At 37.2% G+C, this 23,223-nt stretch overlaps 1 protein-coding gene across 1 annotated transcript in view; it reads right to left on the reverse strand.

The window, feature by feature from the left end:
- LOC149778366 (peptidoglycan recognition protein 3-like) overlaps positions 1-14,483 on the reverse strand; it is a 50,117-nt gene extending 35,634 nt beyond the window's left edge. Inside the window, exons 1-3 of the mRNA XM_089938327.1 lie at positions 14,408-14,483; positions 9,668-9,883; positions 32-101 (exon numbers count right to left, since the gene is read on the reverse strand). Coding sequence (XP_089794453.1) covers positions 32-101; positions 9,668-9,883; positions 14,408-14,431 — 310 coding nt within the window. The 5' untranslated portion in view covers positions 14,432-14,483. The remainder of the gene's footprint in view (positions 1-31; positions 102-9,667; positions 9,884-14,407) is intronic.
- Positions 14,484-23,223: the final 8,740 nt, after the last annotated feature.

Below are 23,223 nucleotides of genomic sequence, written 5' to 3' on the forward strand. Positions count from 1 at the left end.
ATTACTGTGCTATTTGAAGTATTTGCAGTACCTGCTCTTTTCTTCAAGTTGTCTTTGTTGCAGGGCTCTATTTTAACGTATATTTTTGGAATCCACGTGATCTGTTAAAATAATAACAAAAATATTTCCAAATTTGTAAGTACATAAGTGAGATTAAAGATATATTATTTAAGGTAAAAATTAAAACGAATACATGTTAAATTATTGAAGAACCCTCAAATTTGCCTGTTTCGTAGTAGCACCATTTACTTCGCCTTGGGGGCCCCGAGTGGCCGAGTGGTCCAAAGCGCTCTCCGTCACGGATCACTGCCATCTCACCTCTGTCTGCGTGGGTTCGAGTCTCGGGCTCGGCAAATGTTGATATGTGAGAAAGCTTGCCGGTAGCTTCTCGTGTTTTCCCGGTTCTTCCTCCACCATTAATACTGGCCGCCATGTATAGCCTATCTTGTGCTGAAAAATGGCGTTAAACCCTATAACAAAAACAACAACTACTTCGCCTTGTTAATAAATTTGATAATTCTCTTAATCCAGCGATACCAAAATACTGATACCAACATTCATTGAATTTAAACTTAAGACGCTTGTTTTACATTACACAAATTTCAAATATTTAGGCTTCTGAATTACATATAACAGCAAAATAGAGAGATGTGGAGGGAAATGTCTGTCTACCCAATATGTACGAACACTACGTTTCCAAATTAGGTGAGGAAAATACGTCGAAACGTTCGCCCGCTCCCATTCCTTGCTGATTGGTAGCATCTAGCTGATCTATTCCGATCTCATCTCGCTTGAGTAAATGTTGCCGTGATTGAAATTCCAGTGTCATAAGATGCTTGACGTAATCGGTTATGTAAGCACGATATGCAATTAAGATAATTTTCCATAGTTTTGTATTTTGCATAGGGTTGAATGTAAAAATTTTAAAAGAGTTCCCGAGCATTTAAACTTAGGGATAATATGTTACTTTAAGCAAAATCTAGGAATGCTTATATTGGTTTTAACTAGTTTTATTTTTGCCTTCAGTATGTTCCAGAAAATATAGATATCTGGGTTAATATTATTACCACTTAGTTCGAAGGCGAAAGTATACGAATAGAGTGAATGCCCGGTTTTCAATAGTGCAACATGTACATCAAAAGTATCAGATGAAACAAGAAAAAAAAAAAAAAACGTCAGAAGGTCGGATTTTCTACAGGTACTTCAATCTACATACAAATGTGGCTGTATGCATTAGTGTAGTGCTCAATAAAGAAGTGAGAGAACGGAATAATGAAGTGAGGGAACACATGTTTATTCAGATTTGGGGGCGGGGGGCGAGGGTACAATTTTGAGCACAAAAATGTAAGGGAACGCCGTTCCCACGTGTTCCCAAATCACTACTCCTCTGGTTGCATGAAAATGTGCGTGTCAGATCAGGACCTCTGGTTATGTTTCAAGCATTGTTGCCAGATCACATGTGGGATTCGGACGGGTTCGGAATAATTCCTGAAAATACGATCGAAGTTTTAGCTTGACAGATTGAGACTTTTATGTTGGATTTTACGAGGTAAAAAGGTCTCAGCGCAGGGAAGTTTTCAGTGCAAAGAGGTAACCTGAATATGACGAAATACGACTAAAGAATTCAATTATGTGTTGGAAAATAGAGATGGTTATGTGACTGATTCTTTCTCATAAAGAACACTATAGCTTCGTAAAGTGATCGGTTCCAGCTCTCAAGTAAACATTTTGTCATCCCCGCCAAACAAAGATCTTCTAATGGTAGTACCTTTCCCAAAATTTGAGAAAATGATTTCATCGGCTGATAACATGTTATAAACACCAATTTATTGACAAGATGATTCCATCTTTCGCGTTCCGTTGCTGATTGACAAATGCCATCTGCAACAGCACCCGATTGCAGTGCGATATTCAATGATACCCTTTAAAGCTTCCAGTTGGAACATGGCTAGGTCTGGTTGCAAAAAAAGATATATACATTTCTATTTAGGTAGAAGCATCTTTGAAGGTTTACTTTCCCCAATTTTTGTGTTATCGAAGTACATTCCATTGCTAATCAATGAAGCATTTTATCAAACGCTGAGATGGCAAGATGGCAGTGATCTCATTGAGCCACGCGAGAGTCTTCTGAACGAGACTTGTATACCTAATGCAAAACCGAGAGTTTGGTACTCGATACATATCCACACAAATAGACTGTTGGAGAAGAGTTTTGCAGAGAAGAATCATAAAGGTAATAAACTAAACATTATATGTTTAAGTTATTCGTGAAATGTATTATTATATAAACTCGATTCTCATATAAATGAAGGAAAGTCAATCAAATTTGATGAAATCCAATGTATGTTTAAAGTGTTAGACGAAACTGGGAACTAATTTATGTTTTCGTGCTTCAATTTACGTTGCATTTTGTGTTAAGTCACAGTGAAGTGATGTGTTTCTTAGTGATGCAAGCCCTGAACCAGCAACTATAACACTTTAATTAATTGTTCACTTTTCATCGTCTCCTTTCTATAAAACTCTATTAAATATCACTGGTCCAGATGTTAATGTCACGGAATTGCATAAATTCTTTTATTTATTAAATACATGTACTCGGATTTCTTTTTTGTGTACAGCGATACCCGAGGGTGATTTATGTATAATGTACAATATTTCGAAATAGTGAGTTTGGTTCATCCTATGCCGCACGTGCGACGTGCTTTTAATGGGAAAACCGAATGTTTCCAGCGCACAGACAATGTATAACGACTTCGTCTGTCTATGAATGCCTCACAGTAACATTAAATCGTTACATTACGGAACGTCTTGTCAGTGAACGGTCTACTTTAAGGACTTGTACATCTTCAGCTGTAGAGGTATGTGTTTTATTATTTTTTATTGTACTACCACGTTTATTTTTTGTATGTTTGCTATGTAGCTTCGGTTTACGTAGTGTAATGCAAATATTTTCCATTCTGGTTTGTGACTTAGCAAGGGATTTATATTAGCAAAATAAAGCTGCATTTTTAAGAAATGTTTAGTACCGTAGGATTCTTGTCGGGCACGGTTAGGTTTACTTCTGAACCTGTTTTTTGCTTTGTAATTATTGTGCCGATAATGTAATCTGTATAACTTAACGTATATAACATCATTACGTATTATCGTATATGCCCGTGTCATAAATAGTTCACGGTGTTAGATGTATTTTCAGCTGACTCGAGTGACCAGAGTGATCAGCGTTAGAGCTGACCAGTTATCGGAGTGATCGGAGTCGACACTAGAAGTCGACCATAGCAGTTGTGAAGCTGGACCATTGCAGCCGTAGAGCTGAATAAAGTGTTGCTGGTCGAGTAAGAGGTAATAAGGCGTTGCTGACCGAGATTGGTGGGCGCTGACTATTTGATTGACGAACCTGGAATACTGACGGCTTGATTGGCCAGTGTGACTGGTAGCCGAATGTGTTGGTGGTTGAATGTAACTCCATAAATGTAATGTTTTAGGCGTTGGCTAAATTTTTGGGTTTGTCAATCCCAGTGTGTTTTTGGGACTATAAAGATAATTTGTATATCTGTCCCTTTTTGTTTACATAATTTCACTATTTGAGTCAATGTTTCACTATACGAGTAAAATACTACATTTCTTTACTATTTGAGTAAAACACATCGTTCTTTCATTGTGAAATCATTGTGAATTATTCACCCCTTGTCCCTGTACTGTGTAAGGTCATTTATTTGTATTTTCGTTATTAAGTCTGTGCGTTTTATGTTCATTGATCCAATATTTGGATCATATACACGTACATATTAATCATAATTAATTGCTCATTCAAGTCGTTCGTTATTAAACATTGTATTTGTATTGCCATCAAAACTGTTCAGATGTAAATCCGAAATCACACCCGGTTATCTTGTCATAGCTGAAAGCACTGACAGTTTCTTTTACCTACGCCAGTAAAAGCGGCTTACAACCAGCTTTAGCCTCGTATGACGTGCATGGATCTTTAGAACCTGTCCTGGTCTTTTTCAAACTAATTTTTTAACGTATCACGTTACTTCATTATGAACATAAGATGACGTTATTTTATACACAAACATGGACAATTCCTTTGGCTGAATAAGACACCCATTTACATCTGCGTATGTTTAAGCTGATATAGTTTTGGCAAGAATGATTGCCGAAAGTAGGTCCTAATAAATTGAGATGGGGCGTGATGTTATATTGAACTGATATTACTGAGCCATGATACTTTCCCAGTTTTGGAGATGGTACATTGGCACTACCATATTGTCTAATCCTCCGCTGGGACCAGATAGGCGTCACCGATTTTACAGCATCACTTTTGTTTTAGTTTGTGTCAATCGGCGTATCTAGTTTCCATTACCAATTCTGTTTTCATTTCTAAATGTGTATAGTGCCTCCTAGCTTCCAAAGTTCCTGGCATATTGTTCTTATTTCCCTTCGTTTCTTCTAAAGGGAATGTTTAACTTTTGTTACTGCATCTACTGAATTCCGACTAAGGCCGCCTAACACATTCGGGTGTGTAGGGTTGCAAACCATAGACAGGTAGTTTGACATGCATCTCCTTCGAAAAAACCAATAACTTACAAGAGGCATCGAATGACAATACCCCGAGAAATAGATGAACAAATAATAAAATAAATCTAAAGAAATGGTAGCTAAACAAAGGTGAAAATTTGTTTAATGGATGTGGCATTAGACTAAGTTGATATATATCATTGATAACATAGTTATTAGAGAAGAATTAATAATCGAACAATATTTAAGGGTCATTTTATGTATTAACTTCGTTTATAATTAATTTTCCACATGAAGCACGCAAATTGTCAAAAAATGAATTTACATGACCTGTTAATATACGATATTCTGTATCACACAGTATTATAAAATAATAATAATAATAATAATAATAATAATAATAATAATAATAATAATAATTAGGACTTTGTATAGCGCCTAATCTTCAGAAGCTCTAAGCACTTTATAACATTAGACAACACCTATAAGATAAAAAACATATAATATGATTACAAAAAACAAACACCATGAAATTAGAAAACATTAAAAAACATGCTGAGAATATTTAAGGTAGGAAACATTATTAGGTCTTTTAAGTTTGTTCTTGCAGTCGAAATAAGTGAGTTTTGAGAGCCCTCTTGAACGTGATCATTGTCTTTGTGTCTACGTTCAGTGGGCAATTCATTCCACGTTGCTGAGCCCTGGTATGCAAAAGAACGCTGTCCATATGACTTTGTTTTCATGGTGGGAATAATGAGTATACGATTGTCAGAAGAGGAACGTAAGTATCTTGCTGGTTTGTACACATGGGTGCGGTCGGATAGGTATGTTGGACTACAGTGAGTCCGACAGTGAAACGTATAACAGAACAAATTTTGTATTTGATTCTGGATCGAATAGATAGCCAGTGTAGGGTACAGAGAAGCGAGGAGGTGTGCTCTGATCGTGGTACTCTTAGTAAGATCCGAGCAGCTGTGTGTTGAACTTTTTGAAGTTTCTGGAGCAAATATTGAGATGAACCAGACAGAACTGAGTTACAATAGTCCTGTCTTGAAAGTACTAATGAACACACAAGTGTTTTAGTGGCATCAACTGAAAGATATTTGCGAATTGAGCTGATGCGTCTCAGCTCAAGATATGCAGCCTTGCATGTGTTCATGACATGTTGGTGCAATGTGAGAGTACTGTCCAGAGTAACACCTAGGTTTCGTACTGATTGTGTGAATTTAATGTTGGTGTTGCTGATATTTATTGTTTGAAGTAAAGGATGTGAATGAGAAAGTATTTGTGTTGTGATCAGAATGGCCTCAGTTTTATCATCATTCATCTGCGGCTTGTTACACGTCATCCATGATTTCACATCGGAATGCACCTCTCTATACATTGGATGGTAGCATCAACTTCAGTTGGGTGGCTAGATTTGTATATTTGGTTGTCATCAGCGTACAATTGGTGAGACACTGGATGATGATCTATGACACTTGAGAGCGACTGAGTGTACAGAATGAACAGAACAGGTCCAAGAACAGACCCCTGTGGAACACCACAACATAGATCAACTGGGCTGGAGTGTATTCCATTTGCCGATACAATTTGTGTCCTGTTGACCAAGTAGGACTTGAACCACAGTAAGGCTGTATCATGAATTCCAAATACATGCTGGAGACGGTGAAGTAATATATCATGGTCTATTGTGTAAAATGCTGCAGACAAATCAAGGAGGGTGAGGACTGTAATCTTTCCGCTATCCAACGCAGAGAGAATGTTATTAACTACTTTTAGAAGAGTAATTTCAGTACTGTGGCAAGGGCGATATACAGATTGTACATTGCTAAAAAGACTGTTTGAATTTAGATGAGATACAAGCTGGGATAGAACAACCTTTTCTAAGACTTTTGATATGAATGGGAGATTAGAAACTGGGCAGTAGTTCTTTAAATCGTTATGGTCTAGTGTCGGTTTCTTCAGCAGAGGCTTTACAATGGCAGTTTTGAAGATGAGAGAGAGGTATTAATAACATCAGTTAGTGAAGGCAATACTGGATCTAAGCACTCAAGCAGCAGTGATGTTGGAATTGGATCAAGTTCCCATGACTTTGGTGCACTCTTCATCACGATTGTACGTACTAAATCCATAGAGATACGAAATCCATAGAGACGGGTTCAAATGCTGCTAATGGTTGCCGCCCAAATTCTGTATCCCAACTGTATGGTGACGACGAGTCAATTGAAATTGTGGTGTCAAGCTTATCTCTAATGGTTTGTACTTTGTCACGGAAGAAATTTGCAAACATGTCCGGAAGGTCAACTGGAGAAAATGTAGTTGAAAGTGGTGTAGATTTGTTCCTTGACGTTAGCTTGTTTGTAATCTCGAAGAGCTCTTTGCAGCTGAAACTTTCCATGATCGTAGTAGTGTAGTGGGCTGATTTCGCTGCATGGACTATATCTGTGACATTCTTCTTAGCGGCTTCATAGATTTGCTTTGAATAGTGAGTCTGGTGGAAAGCCAAAGCCTCTCAGCTTTACGGCGGTCTCTATTAACAGTGCGTAGCTGGTCCCTAACACTGCTATACCATGGAGAACACTTTTGAATTGATACTCTGCACTTGGTAGCTGGGGCATGTTTGTCAAGTAATGAACGCAGGCAGTTATCGAGTTGTTCTGCTGTAGTAGGTAAGCAAGTTGTTAGGTTACCTTGGATGTCGTGCATTAGTTTAGTTCTATTTATCATACGGAGGTTTCTCTTAGTAGCAGATAAAGGTGGAGGGTTAGGGACTGATACGTCAAGATGGCATATAATGCAGAAGTGATCTGATGCAATGTCATGGGATACCAGGGAGGACCGTAGAATGTTATCATCAGGTCTATGAAGAATCCAGTCTAAAATGTGACCATGTTTATGGGTGGGTTGGTTAACTGACTGTTTGAGGTTGAAAACAGTAATGGAATCTATGAGTTTTGATGTATTTGGGTTTCCGGGACAGTCAAAGTGAAAGTTGAAATCCCCAAGAATAATTAGGTTGCCACCTATCGATTTTCCATAGTCCAGGAGATTCGGAAACTGCTCCAATAAGAGAGAGTCAGCCTGCTTGTTTTTTCTACTAGGATGAGGGCTGTACGGGCAGAAAAAATGGACTGACCTTTGCTCCAGTGTGAATGTGGTTTGGACTAGTTCGAACGATGTATGGTCGAAATTGAATGTTGTGGTGTGGTTAAGACGTTTTATCATGGAGTTCTTTGTGATGACAGCAATTCCACCTCCGCGAGAATTACGGGGGAACGACTTGATGGAGTAACCAGTGGGTGTTAGATCCGCACACTTGGGCTCATCGCCTGATGTTTTTAGCCATGTTTCTGTCAGGAAAAAGACGTCAATATTCTGGTCGTTGATAAAATTAACTATTTCTGTGCGTTTTTCCGGTGGTCCTACTTACTGGGCATTGAATAATGCAATACGCAGAGGTATCTCTTGGATAGTTGACACAAAGGTTGACGAATTAATGGGGATTTGAATTAGGTTATCTAAATTAACGGTCGAATTTTTTTTAAATTGTTGAACCGAAATAAGGGAGATAACTGGAAATCTTCTTCTTGTTTTACGCCGGCCAGCTTTGAAACAATGTTTCTTTTCTCGCTTCTGTTTACATTTAGGTAATGATGATTGTAGTCCCAATTCGTTTAGTCTAGAGCACAATGTAGTGTGGAGAGCCAAGGAGTGATTAATTTAAGCAATTAATGAGGGTCCATCGTAGCATAAAGGGGTTGACTGGCGAGTATCACGTGATGGCGGTTTGTTCAAAAACAGTGGAGCAAGACAGCTGAGAAAAAGTCTAATTGTTCTCATTTCCAAAACAAGGAGATGAAGAAACACATACGAATTTAACAGCCAATACATAATGAACACAATAACGTAAATGAAAACAGGTAACAAGCACAAATATCATGAAAACGGCACTAAAAAACGGAACAGCTGCTTCAAGCCGGTGAAGCGATAGCGGCCATCTTGTTTCCCATCTGTTACACTCAAGGATAAATGGTATGCATATTTTATGAAACACTACTGACTTCATATTGTAATATAAATTTTAAGTAGCGATTTTAGCTGTCATCACAATCATAATTGTCTTGAAACGATGGGGAAATCAAGCATTTAAGTGTCGATTGAAAACTGCAAATAAGTGACACCCGAAATGTGGGTACAACTTCTGTTGCTAAAATAGACTGCACGCTTGCCAACACAAAAATCGTCTCGTCTGAATGCAGAAGTACACAGGACAGAAACCAAGATCCGTACAAGTAAACTCACAATCAATAAAATATATATTGCTTAATGTTGTCACTCTCTGAAGTCTCTTGGACTGTTATGTCATGTTGCTAGTGTGCCTCCACTTCAGCAATGTTCGCTGTGTCTACCCAAGCAATAAATGTGTAAACAAAAATAAAATTATCTTCGTTTTCTTATGAAAAATTCATTGATTTCACTAAACGCATAAACTTAACCACTATATGTACATTTAAAATTACAATACGTCTCTGACCTAAATTTAATGTAAAATTTCGTAACTCCTTTTTATTTATGTCGTAATGAATCCATTATTGGCATTAACACATAACAGAGAAATAAAACACAAATTAAGGTATTTGCCTTAAAATATATAACAAAAGATATATTCATTGTTTTATGAGTAGGTGGAAGGAAAAAGTTCACTCACGAGTGAAAATACGTTGCATTGTAACTCGTGTTTTCGCCGTTAGTGACAAAATATGTTTCCACTTCACTCGTGAAATATTTTTGTATATCTACCAAAAATCGTAGATATTTTCTGTACCGTTCATCAAGTTACTTGTCTTGACGAATACATTGTTATCTGGAATGGTACAATTCTCTCTCTCTCTCTCTCTCTCTCTCTTAATTGCGTACGTATCACGATACGAATAGCAATAATCAATGATAGAACGCCACACATGCAAAATTAAAATAATCATTCAATATTGGAGTGGAAATAAATTTGAACATGTGTGGACATTAATACCTTCATTGTCTCCGTGCTGATATATTGTTTTCTTTAACAGTAAGTGAATATATCACGGTGTACTTCATACAAAATATATTTTTTAAATGTTTAATTACAAGCGAAACATGTACACACCTGTCCATTGTAATCAATGTTCGCCCAAAGAATTCCATCTGGCCCGATCTGGTCACGCTCCTTGTAAGACAGACAGTTTCCATCGGATAGTGAAGCCACAACGTGATCGTGGAGACTTGGTCCAGCTCGGACCTTTATGGGTCCTTTCGCACATGCGCATTGTTCAGAATGCACCATGTAGGCACATGTGGTTAAAAGGAGACACCCCAAAAGCATCTGAAATAAACAAGAAATTTACTAACGCCCTGTATTAAAGTGCTCTAACCCTGCAGCTAAATAAATTAAATTTACTAACGGCCTGTACAAACTATCTCCAAAAAATGGGAACAGCAATGAGTAGTTCTATGGCACCTGCTTATGCATCTTTATTTATGGGAAAATTAGAAAATGATTTTCTAAATAGATGCCTCTTAAAACCGTATGTATGGTTAAGATTTTTAGACGATATCTTTATGATTTGGAGTTATTCATTAGAAGACCTTTATTATTTTATAGACAGTTTAAACAAATTAGGTCCAACAATAAAATTTACATTCAATGTCTCGAACTAAAGTGTCATTTTTGGACGTAGATGTCGTGAAAAATGAAAATAATGACATTACTATCATGGTTCGTGTTAAAAATACGAATATTCATCAATATGTTGAATATCCTTCATGCCATCCTAAATCATGTAAAAATGGGATACCATATAGTCAAACAAAAAGATACAGAAGAATTATTTTGGATGAAGCTGTTTTTAAATCATCTTTGACAGAGTTAGGTCAGCATTTTTAAATGGAAATTACCCTATTGACATCATTAATACTGCTTTCCAAAAAGTATCTTGTCTTACACAACTTGAATCTTTTCATTGTAAAATCAAAAGTAGTAATGAAGATGTCATTCCTTTTGTTATTGAATATCATCCAAGTTTGCCTAATATAGGTGAGATTATCAATAAATATTGGGATTTATTAAACTTATCATGTAAAATAAGTGTTGAATCGCTACACTGTGGGGTTTGCACGCATTGGGGTGGGGTTCTTCCAATATAATTTAACTAAATTATGATGAAAGTTCCACCCTGGCTCGTGAGGTTAGAAAGTTAAATTAGTGACGAGGTAGATTTACAGCTCTGAGCCCCCAGTCAGCAATGCCGACGGTTAAATTATAGAGAACACGAAGATGAAATTCAATCAATAACAATTTAATAAATGTGATAATTTAAAACGATAACTTCCAATCACTCGTCTTTCCCTCGACCAAGTGACAGCCTAATTCATCCCGTGATTTACAGTGTGAGTTCGATTTTCCCCCTGTCCTTGCATCTACTCATCTCTCTCTTTCCCGCTAATTCCTTCCTTCTTTCCGTTCTTCTAACTCCTCCTTTGTCTCCGTTTCCCTCTCTACTGTCTCCTCCTCCAATTTCGCTCCCAGACTTCAACTTCTCCTGACTTCTCTCCTTTCTTCTCCTTTCCTCCGTCTCTACTATCTCCTCCTCCAATTTGCTCCTAGACTTCAACTTGTCCTGAGTTCTCTCCTTTCTTCTCTTTTCCTCCGTCTCTCTATCTGAGACTACGGGACCAAACTGTAACTGGTCTATCCCTCAAAGCTTCCTTATTTGAAGCTCTCTGTACTTAGAATTTCCCGCTCTAAGATTTTCCCGCCAATAACGAATGGCTATTCGGAGTTACGCTAACCTCTACTCTGGGTAATTTCTCTCAGCGAGCGAACTCTTGCCGGAAGACGCGGAGATCTCATTCGACCCAAATCAAGGTCTCTCCCCTATCTCGATTCTGATTGGGTGGCGCTGTGACCCTGTCCAATCGTCATAGCGGCCAGTTCAACCTGTCTGTCTGTTTGCAGGGAAAAGAAGTTAAGACACTCCCATTTTTTCAGGCAACTTCTTTTGATCTTGGACAACATTTCCACACCTAGGTGATAATTGGCTATCTGTGGCTTCGCAACTCCTATGTCCGGCTTTCCATTTCTAACTACGGCAATCTTACGTAACGGATTAGTGCTTGCCTTCGGCAATGTTTAACATCAGACAATGGCCTGTCAGAATTACCTTGATTATACATGTTTCAAACTGGGGCTACTCTGGGTCGGGGTAAACATGACATACACGAAAGCAAACCCATACTTGCTTATAAAAGGGACTAAGAAAAATCTTAAAGATTTCCTAACTAGTTCTAAATTAGAAAAAAAAGCATCATATAAAATAGGATCATCAACTAAATGTAATAGACCTAGATGTTCACACTGTTCATTTATTAATGAAAATACTTCTTTCAGTACTAATACTACGAAAGAAACTTTTAATATGCGTTGTGTTGCTAATTGTACAACATCAAATGTTATTTATTTGATAACATGCAAAAAATGTGGCATCCAAAATATTGGACAAACCAGTCAACAATATATCTAAACGTATGAACCAACACAGATCAGATATAATAAAAAATTATATCGATCAATCATTTTCACCTCATGTTGCCACACATTTTAACAAAATTTCCCATACCTTGCAAGATTTCTCCTTCCAACCTATTGTTAAAGCTGATTATGAGATGGAACGTCTGCTAAATGAAACCTATTGGATTCACCGTCTTAATACGGTATATCCAAAAGGTCTAAATTCAAAAACACTATATGACTTTCATTTATCCTGTTTTTTTATGTTTTTTGCTTTTTTTTGTTATGAATTATGTCCCCTGTTTACAATTAAATACGAATATTTTTATATTATTCTACTTTGCAGACAGAATAACTTAACTGGTAAAAGTATAAACTAATATCACGAAAATTAGTTTACTAATTCTTTGCAAATGAAAGTGCACTTTTAAATTAATTCTAAATATGATTAATTATTTATAAAATACTTGATAATAAGCATTATGCACTCCATAATGTTTTATTATATAAATTGAGTTCTGATGAAATCTCTAAAATTTGTCAAAAATATATCAAGATATAATATATATCATTATTTATTATTTTTTTATTTATTTATTTATTTTCTGTATCTTTAATGACCGTGCATTATACATAATAAAAATATTGATAAAACTGTTTATCTTTATTTAATCATAAATTATATATATATATATATATATATATATATATATATATATATATATATATATATATATATATATATATATATATATATATATGAACGGCATACTACATACATACATTTAAATGCATATATTAACGATATTATATACGTTCTTTGTATATTATGTCAACTTTTACCTTACTTTTATTCAGCTGACAAATATTTCTCAATAAATATCAGTATAATTAATATGCTAGACCACACCTTAATTTGTATAAGCATTATAAACTTTATCACAGGAATTAGACCAAGAAGTAGTATACTTTAAAACACAGTCTTAAATCATTGTTTTTTTCTTCTGAAACACGTACACATAATTATGTTTCGGAATATTAACAAATTTCCTTAAATCAGAAGATACTTTTAGTGTGTGTGTGTGTGTGTGTGTGTGTGTGTGTGTTTGCGATTTTAAAGTAGCTATAACGATTTTTCAGTTATAATGCTACGATATCTGCAGTGTACCAGTTTATAGAGATGTCTAGCACTGGGGCATCATGCCGCAGACATGTAGCATCATGTCCCATCCAGTCTGCTGTACGCCAAGCGAGGCAGCTGCTAGTACTATCTTTATAAGTCTTTGGTATGACTCGTCCGGGATTCAAACCCACGACCTCCCGCTCTAACCACCTTAGACCAACGGATCGGTTACTTTCAATATAAGATTTGATGTATGTAAATCACTTTATAGCGCAACTCTAAAATTTATCGTTATCGATAACATGAGTATACTATATATTTGTAACTATTTTGGGCCAGAACTTCACTGACTTTTCTGGTTCTACTTTTGTTGTAGTATAATTAATAAATATGAGGTACTGATGGGATAGGTCATCTTGTTGATTCCAATTTCATATAGTGTCATTTTGTTTCGCTTTCGTTTAGGCTAATTCTGATACTTGCTATCTCCATTTTATTCTTTGCTGTTTCGTCTTTAACCTATATTCAATTTTGCCGAAGCTGCTTGTCTAAAAAATATGTGACATGATATAACAAATAAAAGATTATGAAATATATAATTTTAACAAAAGAAAAAAGTAAACAAAATACGAGGCCACTATTTTCTAAATAAATGCTAAAATCACAAAATGTATATTTTGTGAAAATTAAAATTAAGGTGATGATCGGAAATTAGCTTCACATGACCTAGCATGTATACAGATTTTAAGAGCCGCAGGCATTGTCTCTCTCCGACTCATATACATGTGCACTCAAGGCAACGAAGCACAATAGTCGGGTTATAGTAGGCAGACTATTAGGTGGACAAGATCCTCTCTACGACATGGCACGCAGCGAATGGGTACAAGGTATTATAAGAGAATAGCACCAAACAAAAGGGCATTGGCCATTATGGTGAAATAGCATTACCCAAAAATGGCAAAATGGTACTAAATGAATAGACATTAGCCGAACGGTTATTGTGGCACTAAATGAAGAGGCATTAATAAAAACGTGGTGAAAAGGCTCAAAGAGAAGAGACACTAGCCAAACTTGTGAAATGGCACTATTCGAATGGGCATTGGCCAAAATGGTAAAGTACAAAAATGTTGAGCCATATTAACACTAGGCGGAATGTCACACACCCTGACTAAGAAAAGTTGCGTAAGACCGAATCTATTTTCTTTCATACTACTTACCATCGCCATATTTCTTATCTGCATTGCTGACTTATGAACGTTCGAAAGCTTATCTAAAGTCAGGTGTCGACTTCTTATCAATATCTCACGAAATTGAATGAAGCCTGAGTACCACACACACAGCAAAAGCTAACCAGCCTGATAATCATAAACATATGGAAGTAATGTTAAGGTGTCATTACTGTGGATATACTGCTACTACTACTACTACTGGTATTACAAATAGGAATAATATAATCAACAGAAGAAGAATAAGAAGAGGTGAAGGAGCGGGAGAAAAAAGAAGTTGTAATACTAGTAATAGAAGATGATGGAAAGAAGGATGAGCAACAGGCCATATATTCATTTCAGAATTCAAGGTCAATTATTGTAGCATTGAACTAATCACTTGATATGACATCCAACGTGCCATAGCTATTCAAAACCAGGGTAGTCCAAAATCATATTTTTTATATGTGGGACATTTTAAATTTTCAGAAGGTGTACTTCCTCTCCTTTGAATGATATTATTTAATTGTATGTGTTTCAGATGACTACAGAAGAGTTGCGGTTATCCCGCTACTGAAGAGTAATATTGGTAACCAGACGGACACAAAAATTATAGACCAATAACTCTTGAACGCATTGTTCTAAAAAGACGTGACATCACAATTTCCGCTAATTAGTTTGGTTTAAAAAAACAAAACAAACACCCACAGCATTCAACTGATTTATGCCTCTATGCCTTTAAGCAAGCTGTTAACTATTGTGTGTGTGTGTGTGTGTGTGTGTGTGTGTGTGTTGGAATTTTAATGTAGCTGTAACAGCCTGAGTTTATCGCTACGGTACCTGCAGTGCGGCAGTTCATAGTGATGTCAAGCACTGGGACATTATGCCGCAGACATGTAGCATCATGTCCCACACAGTCACATTATCCTAACACCAGGCCTACTAGTCCTAACATGAACCTCTAAATACAGAGCGCCAAACGAGGCAGCTGCTAGTACCATCTTTATAAGTCTTTGCCAGTCAACTATTATGTAATATACAGCACCTTGTGTTTGAATGCTTTTAGACGCTAGAAAGGTATTTGAGATGGTTAGTCATTGGACACTCTTTAAATAGTTGCTTGATATTAAAATAACAGTCTGCATAATTCATACTGTAGTTAACTGGTATGGCAAACAGTATTACTGTGTGCTTTGGGGATGCGCAATGTCAGCACCTTCCGTGTAACGAATTGATAGAGGCAGGGAGGTGTTCTTTCCCCTTTGTTATTTAATATATACATGCACGAGCTAAATCGTAAGCTGGGCCAGTGTCACTTGGGATTACATTTGACACCAAATGTGTTATTTCTTAAGAAGTTTAGTTGTGCCCGTGAAATGTCATTGATTTAAGGAAATTGTAAAAGGCATGTGAAAAAATACGCATTTGAGAACGATATCATCTATAATACACAAAGGTCGTGTGCATGATCCTTCGATCAACTTCTTTCAAGTTACCATCTCCTTCTCTATGCATCTTTACCTCCGTGATATTATATATTTTAACATTAAACGTGGTTGGGTCATATTTTAAATTCCAATCGATCAGATGATGAAGATATGTATATTTTCTATATTCGAATGTTTTTACTTATATTTAGAAATTGTTTTTTGAATATCAGATTCAAGTTATTCAAATATCATTGCTGTGCAACGTATTGTGGTCCTCTGTGGACAAACTTTAATGAGTGCTTGGAAAGAAAACTTTTGTTATAAAAATAGTCCTTCTTTTTTAATTAAGCCTTGTAAGATGGAACAATGCTTCTCATCATCATCATCATCATCATCATCATCATTGGCGACTCGGTCTCGAAAGACCATGCGAATAGCGCCCTTGGGGTGTTGCCTGTCTCTGTTGGCAACGTCTGCTGTGGCTGTGCAGGCCTATACGTGAGTGACAGTCCCTACTGCAGTTGGTGCAGACATACTGGGAAGTCTGCATTACTGTGGTTGCTGTTGCGTTCTTCTTTCTCTTACGTTTCTCTGCCACCAACTGGCCTCTCCTCGCATCAGCGACTGATATGCCATTATTTACCATCAGTCTCCAGGTGCCTCGGTCCTCAGCCAGCTCTTCCCAGCCATCGGGTGAAATGTTGCATGCCTTCATGTCCCTCTTGCACACATCTTTGAAACGGAGTGAGGGGCGTCCGACTCTTCTCGTGCCAGTGGCCAGCTGTCCATATAAGATGTCCTTTGGCAGCCTTCCATCCTCCATGCGTCGGACGTGACCCAGCCATCGAAGGCGGCGTTTAATTACCAGGGAGTACATGCTGGGGTACTTGCACGCTGCAGGATCTCGCTGTGTGGAACACGGTCTTGCCAGCTGATTTTCAGGATGCGTTTTAGGCACCGTATATGGAAGGAGTTGAGCCGGCGTTCTTGCCTCATGTAGGTACTCCACGTCTCACTTCCATATAGAAGGGTGCTGAGAACGCAGGCCTGGTAGACTCGGACCTTGGTGTGCTCTGTCAGCGCGTTGTTTTCCCAATGATGCGTGGGTGCGTGGCCTGGGCCTGACGTCCCGCTTGCCAAAGGAAAGTGAAGCGTCTCTCATAGCCTCACCTTCCCAGGTGTAGTGATCGCCGCAGGACCACTGTCTCGCTCTGCGGGGCAGGAGGTTACCTGCATATGGCCTCTCCTACACTATTGTGTCCACAGCAGCACCTTCACGCGGTGCCCCTGTTTTAACAGAGCCTGCTGTGTGGCGCGACCGAGTACCCGGCGGTATAACTGGGTGGGCAGACTGGGCTCATTAGCCTTGGCAGGCAAACAGTCTAAGAGAAGGGAAACTCTGACCCCAAACCCGGGCAGATGAAGCTCGTTAACCTTGTCAGGCAGTTCATCTAGGAGAAGGAAACTCTGATTCAAAACCAACCAAGTCCCATCCATTGGATTATGGCTCCACTGCCTTGTGGATATCTTCGGGAGAAGGAAAGGCTACGGGAGTAAACCCAGACAGAAAATCAGGAGTGGAGCCCCTAAGGCGGCTGGGGGTCGACTACGACCTCCTTCCGGCAGCTCCTGCATCCAAACTGGTGCCAAATGTCATGCTCAGCATTCCTTTGGACCCCACCAGCAAGGACGAGAGGGGGATCCTGACGTCTGGGCAGCCCAGGATCTCCATATTCCACGCCCAGGCTTGCGCCCTGGAGAGGACACTCCAGTCTCGCTACTGAGTGAGGAAACAACACGGAAGCTGACAGTTTACGGGTTATAAGTCCCACCCGATTGGCGTAGGGAAGGGACGCCACGGGTCAGCTTTGACGGTGGGAGGGATCATCGTGTCCCACTGGCCAACTATCGCCCGCCTCAAGCCGGGCAGCCCCCGGTCAATAAGGTGTTGACCCGCCATCGTCTGCCTGCTCCAGTGGGTGTCTGGAGCTCAGTGTGTTGTTCAGCATGACAAGCAGACGGTAATTCCACACCAGACAAAAGAAACAAGAAACCAATAAAGAAGACTCCAGCTCTTCGATTTGCAAGCTGGAATTTGCGCACCATGTGTACAGGCATCTCCGACGACCTCAGAGAAGTGGACGACACCAGAAAGACGGCCATCATCGATAGAGAACTCACCAGACTAAATATCAGCATAGCTGCCCTCCAGGAAACCAGGCTTGCCTCTAGTGGCTCCCTCAGAGAGGAAAACTACACCTTCTTCTGGAAGGGTCGAGAACCTGAGGAGCCCCGTCAGCACGGAGTGGGCTTTGCCATCAAAAACAATCTCCTGGCCTCGGTCGTGCTTCTAGCATGATTGTAACTATAACGTATTCCGTTTTGCAGAAGTAATGAAAAAGCATGTGATTTTAATAATGACAAGAATATATTTTAGTAACAATTATCTGTGTGGAACAATGCCATTGGTTTCAGCTCTCTAACGGTAAATAGGTGGAACATATTATTCGTTAAAAATCTTACATAATTTAACCTTTAAAAATGACGGACAGAGTCTTTTTGTAGATTTGTCTGTATATTTGTTCATAAGATTTGTATTCATTTATGTTTAAAATATTTTAATTTTATATTTATATAATTTTATATTAATTTTATATTAATTTTATATTTATATTCTAATTTATTTCCAGTTATTTAGTATGCAGTCTGAAATAAAGAATTCTTATGTTATTTTATAATGACTACCTAACCGTCAGTCCAAACACTGGCTGTTTTAATTTGTATAATATTATGACTAATTAACTGTGTTATGCTACCTAAAGTGTCTTACTTACTTTCGATACAAATGATTAGCAGAAAACTATTAGAATTTAATGAACTGGTCGAAAATTAAAGCTTATATTGTATGTATGTATGTATGTATGTATGTATGTATGTATGTATGTATGTATGTATGTGTGTATGTATGTATATATGTATGCATGTATTGTTACATGTTTAGGCTCTTACAAAACGTAACAAGAAAAAAGTGAAGACAACAAGCCTTTGTAAAATTTAACACATAATTTATTTCCGTAGAAAAACAAGGTAAAAAAGGTAGGAATCAAATCCAAAAATAATCCAAAAATAATCTAAAATTAAAAAATAGAAGTCCTAGTAGTAAAAAGTCCTAATGAAACTGAGTTCGAATCAAGATGAAATCCAAAATAGAAGGTGATGACGTATGTTGTTGTCAGCGTCGTACTGATGTGTCAACAGTTCTTTGTTGAATCACAAAATATGATATTCGAATGTGTGAATTTTGTGTAAATTTCTTTCACTGTCCTTGTAAAAGAATTTATTTTGAGCACTAGTATTTCCAGGAAAAAGAATCACTTTTCTTTTTAAAATAATGAAATAATTAGCACCAAAACTGGTCACAATATAAAACACTTAAATTCTTCAAGTGAATATTCTTTCTTAAAACAACAATACTAGTAAAGCTACAATGCAAAACAGATCCCCGGATGTGGGCCAATCCTCTGGAAAAAAACCTAATTGATACATGTTATTTGTTACGTAATTCAAGTATGGCATCGATTTCACTTATGAATTTTCCTCTGGGTAAGAAGTTAAAAAGGAATATATGTTTACCACAACTGTTACTGGTTCTGAATCAAGGTCAGGAAATAGGTCAGCATTAGATAGAAAGTTTATATTATTTGTTGTCTACTACTGAACTAAATTTCTTGACAATTTCAAATTCTGTAAATAAAATTATATTACAATGGCAAGTAATGGAAAAAAGTTTGAATCTAACAAACAAACAATTAAATTAAATCAAAACAAATATAAATTAAATCAAATATAGATAACATTTCCTCCCATTAAGAAAAACAACGATTTATATAATACAGCTTTCAATTTTTGCATAGATTAATTATATATGAAGTTTTAATAAAGAACAAAAGAAGAACTGTTATGAATTATACAAAGTATACATAAACTAATACATTTCTATTCCCGGGAAAGTGCATCTGCTATTGAATTATTTTTACCTTGTTGTGCCTGATGTCAATATTATATTTCTGTAACAAACAAACTCCACTTTAGGAGTCTTTCAATTTTATTGTTCATCTTGCCTATGAAACAAAGGGGTTTTTGATCACTAAACACAATAATCAAAGAAAGAGCTGAACTAATGTAAAAATTTCAAAATGTTGTAATGTCAATATCAAAGCCAAACATTCCTTCTCGGTTGTTAAATAATTTCTTTGGTGCTTATTTAATTTCTTAGAGAATAGCATACTGGATGATCAAGTCCATTTTTATCTTCTTGAATTAATACTGCTCCAATCCCTACATCACTAGCATCAACAGACAGTTTAAACGATTGACTGAAATTTGGAGCTGTCAAAACTGGCGCGCTATTAAGCATGGCTTTTAAATTATCAAAAGCCTCCTGACATTTTTCAGTCAAAAGAAACTTGTTTTTCTTGCTCAATAAAGTTATCAGAGGTTCAGCAATTATTGGAAATGTGGAACAAAATTTCCGATAGTATCCAGCCATACCTAAAAATCGCATCCGTTGCTTTTTGCTAACAGGCACGGGGAATTCAGAGACATCCATGACCTTAGCATCTATAGGTTTAACTTGTCCATGTCCCACGGAATGTCCTAGAAATGTTACACTAGCACGGCAGAACTCACGTTTGGATAAATTAATTGTCAAATTGCAGCAGTTTGTTTGTCAAAGAATTTCTAATTGTCGCTAAATGTTCTTTGCAGGTGTCGTTGTAGATGATGACATCATCGACGTAAGCATCACAATTGTTTAGACCAGAGGTAATCATATTCATTAGACATTGAGAAGTACTTGGCGAACCTTTCATCCTAAACAGCATCACTTTATATTGGAAAAGTCCATCTGGAGTCACGAATGCCGAAATTTCCTTTTATCTTTCCGTCAGTGGAAATTGCCAAAATCCTTTCAGAAGGTCAAATTTGGTGACATACTTGGCATTTCCGATTTTTTCAGTGCAGTCATCTATTCTTGGTAATGGAAATGAATCTGTTTTAGTCACATTATTCACCTTCCTATAACCAGTACACATACGGAAAGTTTTATCTGGTTTAAAAACTAGTAGATATGGTAAAACGCCAGTCAGTTTTACTGGGCTGTATGAAATCATTCTCCAGCAAATACTGAGTTTCGTTTTTCAAGTACTCCTGTTTGGGACGGATCATCATGTATGAATGTTGTTTCACAGGTGTGGAATTTACAATTTCAACGTCATGCAAAAGTTTGCTTGTTCTTGTAGGAACATCTGGAACTAAGTGCTCATATTCAAATACTAACTTTAAGTTCATTCTTTTCTTGCTGTTGCAAATGTTAAAGGTTTTGGTCCAGATCATTCATAATTTCTGAATTCCGAAGATTTGTCACTCCAATATCAATAGAATTCGATTGCATTCCGTCACTTAAATCTTCACTAAGTGGGACAGCTACAATTAAATTAATTATATGTTTAGCCTGGCTATCTCTCTCAATATACTGGCACTTCTATAATATATTTACTCCCCAGTAGTACTAATATTATAAAATAACTCATTCATTTTCTTCTTAACTTTTTAAGGGCTGTAATGCCTAATCTGAAGAAAAGTTTGAAGAATGAGCCAGGGAGACAGAACTCTATATCCAGACTCAAAAGCTCTCTTCATTGTAGTTTTGTCAAACCACAATTTCCTTTTTGACTTGAATTGCTGGATGCCAAATTTAAGCATAATAAGCTGGAAAATTCCAGACCTAAGATTTGATCCTTGACCCGATTGGACAGATTTGGGAAGACCAAATTGAATAAAAATTCTTTATCAAAGCTTACTATCGTTTTAGTTGTAATATTCCTCAAAGGAATTACCTCTGGGAACCTTGTTCACGCACACATTATGGTCAACAAGTACTGGTTACCTGACTTGCTCTTAGGTAAGGCATCAACACAATCTACCAGTATTCTGCTAAATCGTTCTCAAATGCAGGAATATGTTACAGATGAGTCTTATGTATCTTCTGATTGGGTTTTCCTACCATTTGACAAGTATGACAAGATCTGCAGTATTTACAAACACCACTTTTAATGTTTGGCCAATAAAAGTGATTCAAGATCTTGTGATAAGTTTTATTAATCCCTTAATGACCAACTTAAGGAGTTTCATGTGCCATGCTAATGAAGTAACAGACAGACAGGTTCTACAGTGGCTTCAGTTTCACATCATGTTCTCTAAAAGAGGCAGTAACTTAAAATTCTTAGTAATATCTAAACCTGAGTAGTGAAGTGGGGCACTATAGGGTCTATGGGAATTAGCATTAAAAACACCCCTGGGTCGATATAGGGTCTATGTAAATTTAACATGGAGAAAAATCGTGGGTCGATATAGGGTCTATGGGAATTAGCATTACAGACTTAACCTGGGTCTGTATAGGGTCTATGTAAATTTAACATTAATCACCCTGGGTCTGTATAGGGTCTATGTAAGTAGTGAAAGGGGCCACCCTACGTACAATGGGAATTAGCATTACAGAGACCCCTGGGCCACTCTACGTACAAGGGAAATTTAACATGGAGAAAAATCGTGGGCCACTCTACGTACAAGGGGAATTTAACATGGGAATAAATCGTGGGTCACTCTACGTACAAGGGGAATTTAACATGGGGAATAGAGTTTGGGTCTGTCTAGGGACTAGGGGAATTTAACATATGGAAATTGAACATGGTGAGTCTGTATAGCGTCAAGGGGAATTTGAACATGGTGGGATTGTCTAGGGACAATGATGGTAGAGGGTCAAACACAACAGAGACAGAAACATACATACACTAGTACAAGCGTGAGATTTATATATAAAGCATTACCAAGACCTGAAATCTTGCTGGGGTGTTCACAAATTTGCATAATTGTAATGATGCTATAAATAGCTATAATCAAGGAAATGCTCAACGACAAAATGGATGTGACTAAAAGTAACGCTAAAATGACGAAATTGTCCCAGAATTTAAAGGAAAATAAACATATCCCCGAAAATTAAGTTACAATGGTTTAGACTAAAATGGATAAAATTAGTAACTACTTACAATATCAACTTTTGTGACGATCGTCGATAAATACCTATGTATCTATAATCAGCTGAAATTCCTATGAAATCCCACTATCTATTTATAGCTCCAACTTGTGGGTTTTTCCTTTGGAAAATCCCACTATCTTTTTATAGCCTCAGCTTGAGTGACGTTCCTGTTTATGAATTCTAGTATATATGTATAGCTACAAAATGTGGAAATCCCCAAGTCGATATTTATAGTCTCAAAATTTCCAGCGTCAGTGACGTCACTGTACTGAACACTAGGGGATAAATGGCAACAGTGTTGC

Source organism: Sinohyriopsis cumingii, chromosome 17 (assembly GCF_028554795.1).
Source record: "Sinohyriopsis cumingii isolate HCF-2022 chromosome 17, ASM2855479v2, whole genome shotgun sequence".
Classification (NCBI taxonomy): Eukaryota; Metazoa; Mollusca; class Bivalvia; order Unionida; family Unionidae; genus Sinohyriopsis; species Sinohyriopsis cumingii.